Source organism: Leuciscus leuciscus, assembly GCF_965113295.1.
Source record: "Leuciscus leuciscus genome assembly, chromosome: 4".
Classification (NCBI taxonomy): Eukaryota; Metazoa; Chordata; class Actinopteri; order Cypriniformes; family Leuciscidae; genus Leuciscus; species Leuciscus leuciscus.
Genome location: NC_138728.1, coordinates 32,770,237 through 32,782,790, shown reverse-complemented (window position 1 = coordinate 32,782,790; position 12,554 = coordinate 32,770,237). Strand labels below are relative to the sequence as shown.

Genomic DNA, 12,554 nt, shown 5'->3' with positions numbered 1-12,554 from the left:
TCATGATTGAGCATTAGTGATGAACACCTTCTGTTAACAAGCAGAATCACTGAAGGAAAGTGGAACAAGAACAGAAAAAGAGAAGAGATGGAAACAACAGACTTACAGCTACACAGCCTTAGATTAAATCAACTGCAAATAAAATAACACATTACATCTCTCAAGATCTCAGTAGAAAATGATTAAAAACTCCAAAAACAGCATTACCAGCTTCACTTATTACAAACCATTTTGATGTTATTTCTTTATTAGGAAAAGGAGAAAATTTTTAGCATATAGCAGGACTGCCAACTCTCACGCATTCAGTGCAATTGACACTTTTCACATGCTCTCATGCCACACGAAAAATCGCGGAGCAAAGAGGACACTGACACCGACAGACTAGACAGAGCAGGTTACTTTTGATATGAAAAAAATTCTCAGCTCTCAGGTTCTGTCCATTTTATTACAAAATTCAGACAATAAATACTGTTTTGCCGCTTGTAAATGTGACATGACAGATCACTGTAGCGCCTCAGTTCAAGTAAACCAATCATCTGTTAGTTTTTATTTAAATATACAGTACAACTTACCAAAAGGTATATATGCCTCAAACATAATGTCAATCAGTGTTTTTCAGCCACGGAAAGAGGTCAGTAAAACAGCAGGAGAACTGGAAGCTGGAGAAACTGGAAGAACCGGTTGAGGAATGACAACTCCTTAAGAAGACAAAGGACCTTTCTGGAAATTAACATTTGAACTATCTTGCTGTATTGCTGTCCTCATTTGAGACACGATCACACTTGAGTTGACCACCTCCCAATTTACACATCAGTCCCTTCACCCATTCCTACCTGAATTCACCCCAAAATATATATGGTTTAATATGAACAATTATCATATAGTATTTTACATGTTTGGTATCATTTGAAATGTCTCAGTGCGACTGGAACAAAGGTCTAATTCCCAAAGAAGTAAAACAAAAGGTAATAAGGTTTTTAAGAGTTTAAAGATAACTGGCACAAGAGGAGGGTGGGTCTCTAGACAAATGGTCTCCTGCTCCCAAAAAGTCTCAACTTTGAATGTAAATTTCGATAGTTAGCAGATGTTTCCATGTGAATGAAGTTTCTGTCTATTTAATGAAATGCAACCAGAGGATCAGGGCAATTATGTAGCTCAGATCAGCTCATGATATTGAAGGATCTCAAAGACTTCAGCATCATGTATTACGTAATGTCGGGTTCGCATCTCTTCTCTTTATTCCAGAGCATTTGATGTTTTGTATTGATTATCTTTGAATTGATTATGTAATTGGCATGATACATTTACCTGACATAATAAATTGTAAACATTTGATTTTATTCTAACGGACTCATTATTTGCAGTAAAGAGTTCAAATGAATAGTTAAACATTCATTCACATTTAATGATGCACAGATATCATTAAAACCTTTTAATTTATGGAGTGAAATTAAATAACGAGAAAATACATATGAGAAAGTGTATTTCATTTAATCAAAATACTTTGCCACGAGAAAAGACAGAGTAATTCGCAGAGACCTTCCCCATTGGTCGGATGCCTCCATTGGGCCGATTGAGCGCGGGCTTACAGAACGTTACATTTACCTCAGGAAAGCCATTTAATGACCAGCACGTTAGTTGACTAGAAAAAATAGCTATAGAGAGGAGTATTTTGCTAAATATGTGCACTATATTACACATTTATAAAATTTTTACTTGTGTCATTAAATAATTGTAATTATAATGAGAACCTTATTATATATAATTTAATTTGTTATTTTTAACCTTTAATAATACCAGCTAATAGAGCTCTCTGTATGTTTACAGCATTGTGAGATTTTTTTTCATGAGAAAAATTAACAAGTAGGCTATCTGCTGTAGCCTACCTAATATTTATCCAAATGAGTCAATATTGAATCAAGATTACTTTACTTTATTAGTCCCATCACTGGGAAATTTTTGTCTTGGACAACGTGCAAAGTTCAGCCTACCCTTCCCAGCCGTCGAAGGACGCTCCAAGTCTAGCCTTAAGCCGCCTTTCCACTGCAAACGACAAACGACAGCCGTCGGACCGGAAGTCATTCATTTCCTATGGAGAGACGTACGGGAGCTGCGGGGAGTTCCGATCATATGCGTATGCGGAAATTTCGGATCCGATTTGAGCTTCGGATGCGTTGAAATATCTGAACTTCTGCGGCTAGACCGTATGCGACCGGTCGACCGGATGTGATGTATTCTAATCAAAACTATGAGCGCGAAGCTAGAATTACCAATATTTTAATACTTTAATGTAAACACTATTCCTGCAAAATGACGGTTATTAATAATTATGGCTGAAAAAAATATTTGTATCATATTAAATCAATATTTATATTGATTAGCTCTATAAAATCGACTGTTTTTAATATATAAGATGTATTGAGGGTCATTTGTTTTGTGTGGATATATTCATGCATGCATTACATTCATTAAAATCATTAATTTTACCATTGTGAATAGCCGAGGGTAACGGTTGCATCACGACCAATTTCAAATTTCCGTGCGACTGACACCAGGGGGCGAAATGCGACAATCGAATGCGAATGTCGTGCGCAGTGGAAAGGCGGCTTTAGGATTTGTAATTGCTACCAGGTGTTTCCCATTATGCTGTCGCCTAGCAACGCTGCGATAGGAGAGCTGCCATCCTACGCGGCATTTATTGAAAAAATATGGAGCAAGATTTCGTCAATTAATTTTTTTTATTTTATGTTTTACTGGAGGAGATGGTGGGGATGTTTCATCCCTGGCGCCACCGGGTGATGTATCTCCGGTTTGTAAACTGGTTTGCTGCATCCCAATTCAGAAGTTGCGTCCTTAATTGCTAGAGTACACAAGTATTGGGTGTACTTGAGTCATGTTATGATAGGCTACAAATACAAAATACACATAAAGCTGTTCAAATGTTTAGTTATAGGCTACCTTACGAAGATGCGATTTTTATGGAGTTTATTCTCTATGTGGGTGGTAGTGGCGCAATGGATAAGACACATGCCTTTGGTGTGAGAGACCCGGGTTCGAATCCACTGTGAGACACCAATGTGTCCCTGAGCAAGTCACTTAACCCCTAGTTGCTCCAGAGGCGTGCGACCTCTGACATATATAGCAATTGTAAGTCGCTTTGGATAAAAGCGTCAGCTAAATGAATAAATGTAAATGTATTCTCTTGATCATGGTGATCTTATTCAGGCATGTTTCCAGCGTGCTTTGTTTTAACGCAATTGAAGCATAAAACACAAAACAATAAATAAACACAGTGAAATATACCTCTTAAATAAATACATTGAAATAAGTAGGCTACTCCTGCTCGCCTTCGGATGCAGCCTTTTATATGGCACACATCTGTATAGCAACAATTCCCTTAAAATTGTGCTCATTTCATTTTCAAAATAACCTGTGGTTGACTGTAAGCAAGTACATTCGTTAAGTATTCACATACAAATGTGAAGTAATTAGTTTTTTTTTATCTCTCACAGGACAGCAACACTACAAAACCATGGTATTTTACAATATGATGCATTGTTGTATAGTAAACTACTCAACAGTAAATTGTAAATTACTTTAAATATAACAACCTTCAACATATTCAGAATTAAAATGCAATATACACATAGCCAAGCTGTAATATGAATGCAACAACATATCTAAAAACCCTGACAAGGAGGTTTTTTTATGCAGAATACATAACTGTACTTTTACTCTTCATATCTTAAGTAAATTAAATACAAGTACGCAAGATAACACTTGTACATAAGTAAGGTTTTAAATATAACTACTCTAAACAATTTCTCTTTTGTTTGTTTCTCTAAATCAGACCAGACCCCTGTACTGCAGGATAAACCTGAGCGTGCCAGTGACGGACAGGTTTTTTAATGACATGGAAGACACTCGACCTGATTTTCGGCTGAGCAGGGAGGACCTTAGAGTGCTGCTGGACCTGTTGAGAAGTGGCCGGCGACACGGATGGGGTTCCACAATAGAGACCCTGGTATTTCTTTTCTGGCTGGCATGTGGTACATCATACAGGGTCGTCTCCAGAGCATTTGATATACTTCGTTCCACTGTCCACCGCATTGTCCACCCGGTCGCTGAGGAGGTGGTGGCCATTCGCCACCAAGTCATTCACCTCCCCAACACCCCAGAAGACCTGGAGGCAGTTTGCAGGGCTGGCAAGACACAGGGCTTTCTTGAAAGCTGCAGGAGCAATCGACGGCTGCCATGTCCGCATCAAGCCTCCAAGCGGCCCTGATGGTCAATGCTACAGGAACAGGAAACTGTTCCCGGCCATCATCCTGCAGGCTGTTTGTGACCATCAGGGCCGCTTCATTGACACCTACGTGGGCTGGCCCAGGTCAGTGCATGACGCACGGGTGCTCCGCCACAGCCCACTGTACAGGAGGTCAGTGTACCCTCCTCCAGGGCACTTCATCCTCGCAGACGGAGGGTACCCATGTCTCCAACACCCACTCCCCCTCATCACTCCCTACAAGAGGCCAGTACGAGGTGTGGGAGCCCAGCGCTTTAATCTCCATCATTCCAGGGCGAGCTCCATTATAGTGCGTGCTTTTGGGATGATGAAGACCAGGTTCAGGGCCATCTTCCTGCAAGCGCTGGAGGTGCACCACACCTTTGAACCTCACGTAAGTGAATTAAAAATACTGCAAAATAATAAACTCAATCTGTTCAAAAATATAAATGTATTCCTTAATTCCATTTCAGGTCATAACAGCCTGTGCCATCCCCCATAACATCTGCCTTGGGGTTGGTGACATCATGGCCCCGGAGGATGATGCAGAGGATGAGGGGGAGCCCGGTTTGGAGACAGTCAGTGGTGCTCCGTGGCGTGACCAGCTGTATGCAGAGGTGTCTGCCCTGGAGGAGGTACCAATTGACCACAACTATTTGTAACAGGCAAGTAAGAGAATTGTAAAGTTACAATGCATAAGGAAAAAAGTTTAATGTTGTTGTATGTTGAAATATTTTATGGCTTGATTTGAGGATGTGAGTTTATTTTTTACTCTTCCCTCTTTCTGAAAATATCTCAGTGACATGGCAGCCGTTGATTGAGTCAGCCCTGCAAACCTGTTGTTAGACAATGCAGTGGACAGTGGAAATATGCAGTCAAACACTCTGGAGACCATCCCAGATGATGTCCCACCTGCAGGAGGCCTTACCAGGGTCTCTATTGTGGAGCCCATCTCGGTCCAGCAGCACCATCAGGGTCTCCCTGTTCAGCTGAAAGTGTACATACATTTTTTTTTCTTTTTTCTGTTTTATGTACTTTTAATTTGAATTGTTTTCCTGTTGTTGTAAATACTTGTATACATGTTTTTTTAGCATGTAAAATGATTAAGTACTTTTTACAAGTCAACAATGTCCAGAACAATTGTTTTATTTCCAAATGTAAACTCGTATTACAAAAATAAACAATGTACAAAAATTGCCTTGACTCATTTACAAATAACTTAAATTCCATATCAGTTTTAACTTAACACAAACAGTGTACAGAAATTACTTTGTTTCGTGTACTAATAAGTGACAAAAAACATAAATACAAAAATTGCTTTAAACAAATGTAAATCATTTTTTCTCGATCATTCTCTCAAGGAGATAAAACAGTCTGTCCATTCTCTCCCTGCTCTCTTGTGCTCTCCTCCGTTTCCCTCTGAAACCTCATGTCCTCCCTCATTAGCTCAATGAGCTCATCACTGCCTCTTTTTCTGGCTGCTGGGGCTGAACTTGGCCCTGGTTTGTCCTCAGGGATGGAGGCAATAAGGACAGGGGGGTTGTTGGAAGGCCTCTGTCCCAAAACCTCATCCATGAGGACAAACCACGGCCAAGTTGCAGCAGTGGATTTCCCGCTCACCCCCTCACCTGTCCCAGGACACTTGCAATCCTAAGGCAGAGCAAATACACCATACCTGTTGTTAACAACAAGAACACCACAATACATTTCAGCAAAGATGTGTCAATTAACTTGCTTACCTTGTATGTTTTTGTTTGTTTTAAGTTGTCCCATTTTTGGCCTGCAAGGGAGTGACCTTCCCCAGCAGGTCCATTTTCTCCAGAATTTTCCTAAAAAAGGAGAAAAAGGAAAAAGAAAAAGAAAAATATTAAGACGGGTGCAATCTTAACATTAGAAAAATCACACAGCAGTACATGCATACAAAATACTCCAGAAATTATATTCCTGGATCCTCAAGTTTGCTTAAAACGTTTGTGGACAAAAAACTACAAAAAACAACTAAGTGGAAGACTATTGCCTTAACTAGTTGTTGTCTCATTGCTGTGGGCTTTGTATAGGGTGAGGTCACATTTTTGCATACAAGAGGCAGCTAGTGGAAATATTACAAATGGTTATTGACTTTACCTCCAAGCCACAGTGGCTGAGTTTTTGGCCCCTGTAAATAAATGATCATTTTCGGCCCTTAATTTAATGAAGTCAGCCGTCTGCTCCTTGGTCCCTGAAACAAAAAGAATTACAACAGGTTTTGCCTCAGACCACCTGATAAATGAAGCTGCAGTTTTTTAGTTTAAGTTCAGGTTTTTTAAGAAACACCGCTGGGTTTTAACACTTGTTTCGCTAGCTATTTCAGGTAAATTAAACGATGTATTGCAGACACCGCTATGTTTTTCAGGTATTTTTATTTACCACATTTCAGCTGGATTTGTGCTGCGGTTACATTTACTTGAATATACCCTCCTACTTGAAATTAACTGCAAAAAAGCTTTTCTTACTTAATATTTTGTCTTGTTTCTGGTTCAAACATCTAAAAATTCTTAAATCAAGAAGCATTTAGCCTACTAGACAAGTAAAACATTTCTTGTTTTGGGGGAAAATAACTTAAAATTAGGTGAGTTTTTGCTTAAAACAATAAAATAATCTTAAATCAAACTGAAAACAAGATTATAAATTTTTTTTACCCCATTTGGCAGATTATTTTGCTTATTTTAAGGAAAAAATCACTTGAGTTATTTTTTCCCCAAAACAATACAATAACTTTTGCTTGTCTAAGTAAATTCTTCTTAATGTAATAATTTTTTGATATTTATACTAGAAACAAGACCAAACAACTAAGCAAGAAAAGCATTTTGTTGATATTAAATTTAGTATTTGCTTCATTTAACTCAGTTGATTGTTTTCACAAAGGGGGGTTCAGTGCTTGGTTCATATTTATGCCTTTAACACTTGTTTCACTAGCTATTTTAATAAATTAAAACACAATACTTGCATTATAAGTGAATTCCTCAGACACCACACTGCTAACACCCGCCATTTTTTTAAAATAAACTTGCGTCGTAACGGCGCGCTATGAATTCTGGGGAAGGGTAGGCCATGATGTGTCTTTCATCTGCTGCAGTAAGTTTCCTTGGCCGACCACTGCGTCTACGGTCCTCAATGTTGCCCGTTTCTTTGTGCTTCTTCAAACGAGCTTGAACAGCACATCTGGAAATGTCTGCCTGGGAGAGACCTTGCTGATGCAGTATAACTAATGATCTTTTATAAAGAAAGTTCGGGAGGAGCACGTTCAAATAATCAATCTAATCTACTTGTCATCAAACAATTACTATGTCTACCCTATCAGCATGAGAAGAAGCATATATTCACTCTGTCAACTCACAGAGTCGTTATTGTGTCATATATGTGATAGGGCTGTATATTACATTATCAGGTTAAAATATTGTTATTATTAATTATAGTAGCTATATTATAGTCTTTTTATATTAATTAGATAAGATTATTTGGATTGCTTTGGATTTTTGGATCTGGACTGGATTGCTTTCTGATTTGGATTTGTTTGCTTTTTTTGACCTCTTCCTTTTTCCTGGTAATGGACCAGCAAGAAAGAGGAAATCCTCCCCTGTCTGGGCTCCACAGAAGCATCAGTGTCCTCATTTATACCATCTGGCACTGGCATTTTTATATTCCCCTGCATCCTCGGTTCCTTGTGAAGGGATCTTTTCCAAGGCTGGGGAGATTTTGTCCGAGAAGAGGAATCGTCTAAACCCCAACACACTTGAAATAATTCTGTTTCTCAATAAAAATCTATTGTAATCCTTCCTTCCAGACTATTCTGTTGCAGTTTACTTTATTACACTCCCTCCAACATAAGCACTGCACTCAACACAGTGTCACTTTTGTTGTTCATACTGTCACTATCCAAACAATTTATGAATAATTAATTAACTCTTTGTGTGACAGTTGTCTCTGCACAAGTAAATTCAGACAGAGAAAGATACATATTTTATATTATACTCAGGTAATGGACAAATGTCTGCTCAGGGGCTCGTTCTTCGTACGTTGCTTATTACATCCGAGATCAAATGACACATCCAAGATGATATCATCGTGCTAATCATGATCTGGCTAACTCGGTTCTTCGAACACACTTGCCGGATAGGATTAGTATCGCTGGATTGAGTTATCTGAGATAATTGCGCGTTCATGCGCTGGGTTAAAAGGGGATATGTATCGATAGTAGAAACATTGATCAGCAACGCTGCTATTGACTGTTCAGCGTGGCCAAAGAGCGCGCTCAGTTTTTCTCCTCAGCAGAGCAAGAACTAATAGTCGAAGTTTATTCGGAATTTTTATGTTTTAATGCAAAACGCCAGGGAACACCTCAAAGTCTGCAAAAGCCAGGAGAGAGGGCTGGCAAAAAGTAGCAGACAATTTAAATCCGTTAGAAGTGGCCATGTTAGATGTTTTTATCACTTATTAGCCTATATTTTTGTATTTGAATAATTGCGTAAAGTCAGAGTCACCACACTAGAACATGGGAACAAACAAAAGTGAAGTACAAAAATATTCTACATAATGGTAATTTTTTGTTATATTATAGTCTCTTTTATAAAAGACACTGTTAAATAAATGGTTGTCTGTTTATAAAAGCAACCAAGAAAAAGGCTGAGCAAAAAAAAAAAAAGAAGAAAAGATCTTAGTAGCCTACACTGTAAAATAATTTTTGCTGCATTAAATTAAGGCTGTATAGTCATTTCAACTGTTAAATCTTGAGTAATGATGAATTGCTTTGACTTGTGAAAGTGAAAACTAATAAACTTATATTAATGTAAAAATATTTTTCCAGAGTGTAGTTCATTGTAATGACATTGTGTTTTCCTCTTTTGTGCACCTTTACATAATACACCAACACTTGTATCTGTTCCCAAGAAAGTGGTGGCTGAAATATGTGCAGTAAGTGGACATTTTTTTTATAACTTTCCAAAGGAAAGAAAGTATAAGACTCTGTAATGTCCATTTGTTTCCATTGCACTGGACAGTGAATAAACCCTCTCAGATAACTGTCATATGGAGGAACTAGTACCTGCAAGTGCATAAAGAACTTTACTTAATTTATACTTGTATGCTTTATGGCAGCAATATAAGTTGCAGGATTCCACATCTACAGAAAGGCCTAGAGAAGAGTCTGCACAGACAGAGGAGACATAGGCCTACAGGTGGGCAGTGGATAGCCTGAGGCATGTGTCTAATATCTCTTGTTGCAGGCACTTGACCACTGGCTTTTCTTTACAAAGAACAATTGAAATAATATCTCTTGTTGCAGGCACTTGACCACTGGCTTTTCTTTACAAAGAACAATTGAAATAAAACTCAAGGAACTAAGTATATTGGTCTTTTATTAAACATATAATGAAAAGGTTTTTTTTTTTTTTTTTTGGGGCAATGTTGTGTAATATGGCACATGCAACAATGTCACAGGCCCTGTCAGGTGTGCAACCCTCAGACTTTTCAGACACTGAAATCTTCCCTTTAGTTAGCCAAAGTTCATTTCATTATGTGCCCTTGTCCTGGCTAGAGCTGCATTGTAACTGGTTTGGGTCAGGGAATGGGGTCATAAACACCTGTCTGCTGGCAGGAACATGTCATAATCACCTATGAAGAAATGCAGTTCTGTTAGGATCAGCATAAGTGTATGTAATACAGTGAGCTTGATATTTAATTGTGGAACTTTTCTTACCACTTTCAAATAATGTGCATAAATGTGAATCTCTGAAAATTCTTAAGTCATGCACAGATCCTGGCCATTTTGCTTTCACATTTGTGATATGGAAGATTTTAGTCAACTGCCTTTTTTTATTTGATATAATATTATTAATCTGGAATATTAAGAATCCCAATAGTAACTGGGCTGCACATTTACATTGTGAACCCCCTTTCTGTTCGCATAATCCCCTTCATTGAGGCCTTGATGGCAGTCTATGGAAGCCTATAGTCTATGGTACCAATCACATTAGTGAAGCCTGAGTGACATATACTGTAATCGGCATGGTCATGATTGCATGATCTTCATAAAAAATGATAGCCAAAAAAAAAAAAAAAAAAAAAAAACTGCTTTAAAAAAACTGCTTTACAACATTGGGTCTTAAAAACCTAAAACTGTTTTTTAAACCTAAAAGCGCCAGGTAAAGTCCGAATGACACGATAGACAGCACTTTCCATCAAGTTCTCCGCATCTCCAATAGTGTAAAGGAAAGAGCCACTCGCAAATAATCTTAGGGCAATGCAAACAGTTTGTGCTGTAGTTAAAGCCCGACTCCGACAAGTCGAAAATAATGTGCGTTTCCAACAAATTAATAATGTAAACGACAATCTCACGAGTCACGAGAAAAAAAATATAAATCTCAGAAAGTGCACTATCGCGCTGCGCTGGACTTCCCGTATCAGCTCCGCTTATAAAGCTGCCATCTAATCCTGTTTACATGAAATAAGCCTGCTCCCGAGCAGGTTTAAGCTTACGGACCTGTTGCTATGACAGCAAGTCCAGGATGAGCGTCGAAGAACCAAACAATCCAAGATCATGCCAAATCGCCAACAATCAAATCCAGCTAACTGAGTTAGCGACGTACGAAGAACGAGCCCCAGGTCTTTTTATTATAGCAAATGAAAGGTTACAGACAATAACAGTGAGTAGAAAATAAATAAATAAATAAAACAGACTGGTTCAGAATGAATTAATTTGTCTGCTATTTCTTTGCACAATAGCTAGGTGTCACTAGTGAGCAATGATGAATGAAGCTTCGTGTAATGAACCTTTGGCTGAAGCAATGGGCTGCGAGGTCTCAATGGTTCAGGAAGCCTCATTTTGCCATCACTAGGGTTCGGGCCTAATACCGAGCCCGGAGCCCTCTCCTCGGACAGCACGGCAAATACGCTTTTATTCTGTGTGACTTATTTGTAAGTGTGAACTCATGAACCTTGTGTCTTGTTGCTATGCTCAGTCTTGCCATGGTGTATGACTTTTAACAGTAAACTGTCTTCAGTGACCTCACCTTGTTAGCTGAGTTTGGCTGTTCCTCACCCAGTTTTATTCCTCCTACACAGCTGTTTCTGTTTCAGTTAATGATTGTTTCAAACTACATATTGAATTGATGATCATTAGCACCTGTTTGGTATAATTGTTTAATCATACACCTGACTATATGCCTACAAAATCCCTGACTTTGTGCAAGTGTACCTAGAAGAATTTATTCTGTTTTGAGGGCAAAGGGTAGTCACACCAAATATGGATTTGATTTAGATTTTTCTTCTGTTCACTCACTTTGCATTTAGTTAATTGATAAACAATCTATTAACATGTCTATTTTTGAAAGCATTCTTACTTTACAGCATTTTTTCACACCTGCCTAAAAATTTTGCACAATACTGTATTTCTTATTTTAATCATTCCTCTGTAATAATTAATTGTTTATTTTTGTGCATTATATAGGCTATTATAAAACATTTATTCCAATAAAGTAATTTAAAGTTAAACCAACTACATACAGTGCATTGTCAATCTCTGTATCCCATATCATGCATGCCAACTCAAAAAACCAAACTCATAACAGTGCTAACTTTTATTTCAAAACAAAGATAAATATAGCTGCGAGCAGCGATTGCGGGCCCAAGCCGGTGGCACCGCCACCCTGGTGCCTTTAGTTACACTAAAGGCACCGGGGTGGCGGTGTCACCGGCTTGGGCCCGCAATCGCTGCTCGCAGCTATATTTATATATATAAAAATGTAAAAATATATAGTAGGGGTGACCCCGAATAGTCGAAGATTCGATGCTTCGATAGGAGGAGCCTGATTCGACTAACGATCTCACGGTCGAATCTTCGCAGAGGTGTTATGAAACGAGGATCATGCCACTTTGGCTAAATGAGGGCGCTCAATGTCTGATTTCACATAGAACTACCGGTTTTCTGTCAATACGTTAACATTCAGCCTATTATGATAATGCTGTATATAAAAATGTGCAAAGAAAGAAGCTTTAAATAAATATTTTTTAACATGCATGAATAAATCCAAACACCCCGTGACAGATTTAAGTTTCACTTTCAATCCGTGACTGACAGAGGAGCGTCTTGGCGGCAAGGATTTAAATCTTTAACAATGTCTGGGATAAGAAAATCTAAAGTGTGGATGTACACCATCAGAAAGGATATTCTCCCAGGCTGGATTTAGCATCAGGAAAACCATGATCGCACTTCTGCCAGCCAACGTTAACAAGTTGG

The 12,554-nt window shown here is 38.5% G+C and overlaps 1 protein-coding gene across 1 annotated transcript; it reads left to right on the top strand.

Moving 5' to 3' along the window:
• Nucleotides 1-493: 493 nt before the first annotated feature.
• On the top strand, nt 494-5,326 carry LOC309496374 (putative nuclease HARBI1; the record flags this gene model as incomplete). The annotated part of the gene is made up of 5 exons (XM_082166368.1): nt 494-523; nt 3,851-4,004; nt 4,063-4,676; nt 4,756-4,940; nt 5,035-5,326. 5 exons carry the CDS (start codon nt 494-496, stop codon nt 5,039-5,041), a joined length of 990 nt encoding a protein of 329 aa, XP_082022494.1. The 3' UTR covers nt 5,042-5,326.
• Between the last annotated feature and the right edge of the window lie 7,228 nt (nt 5,327-12,554).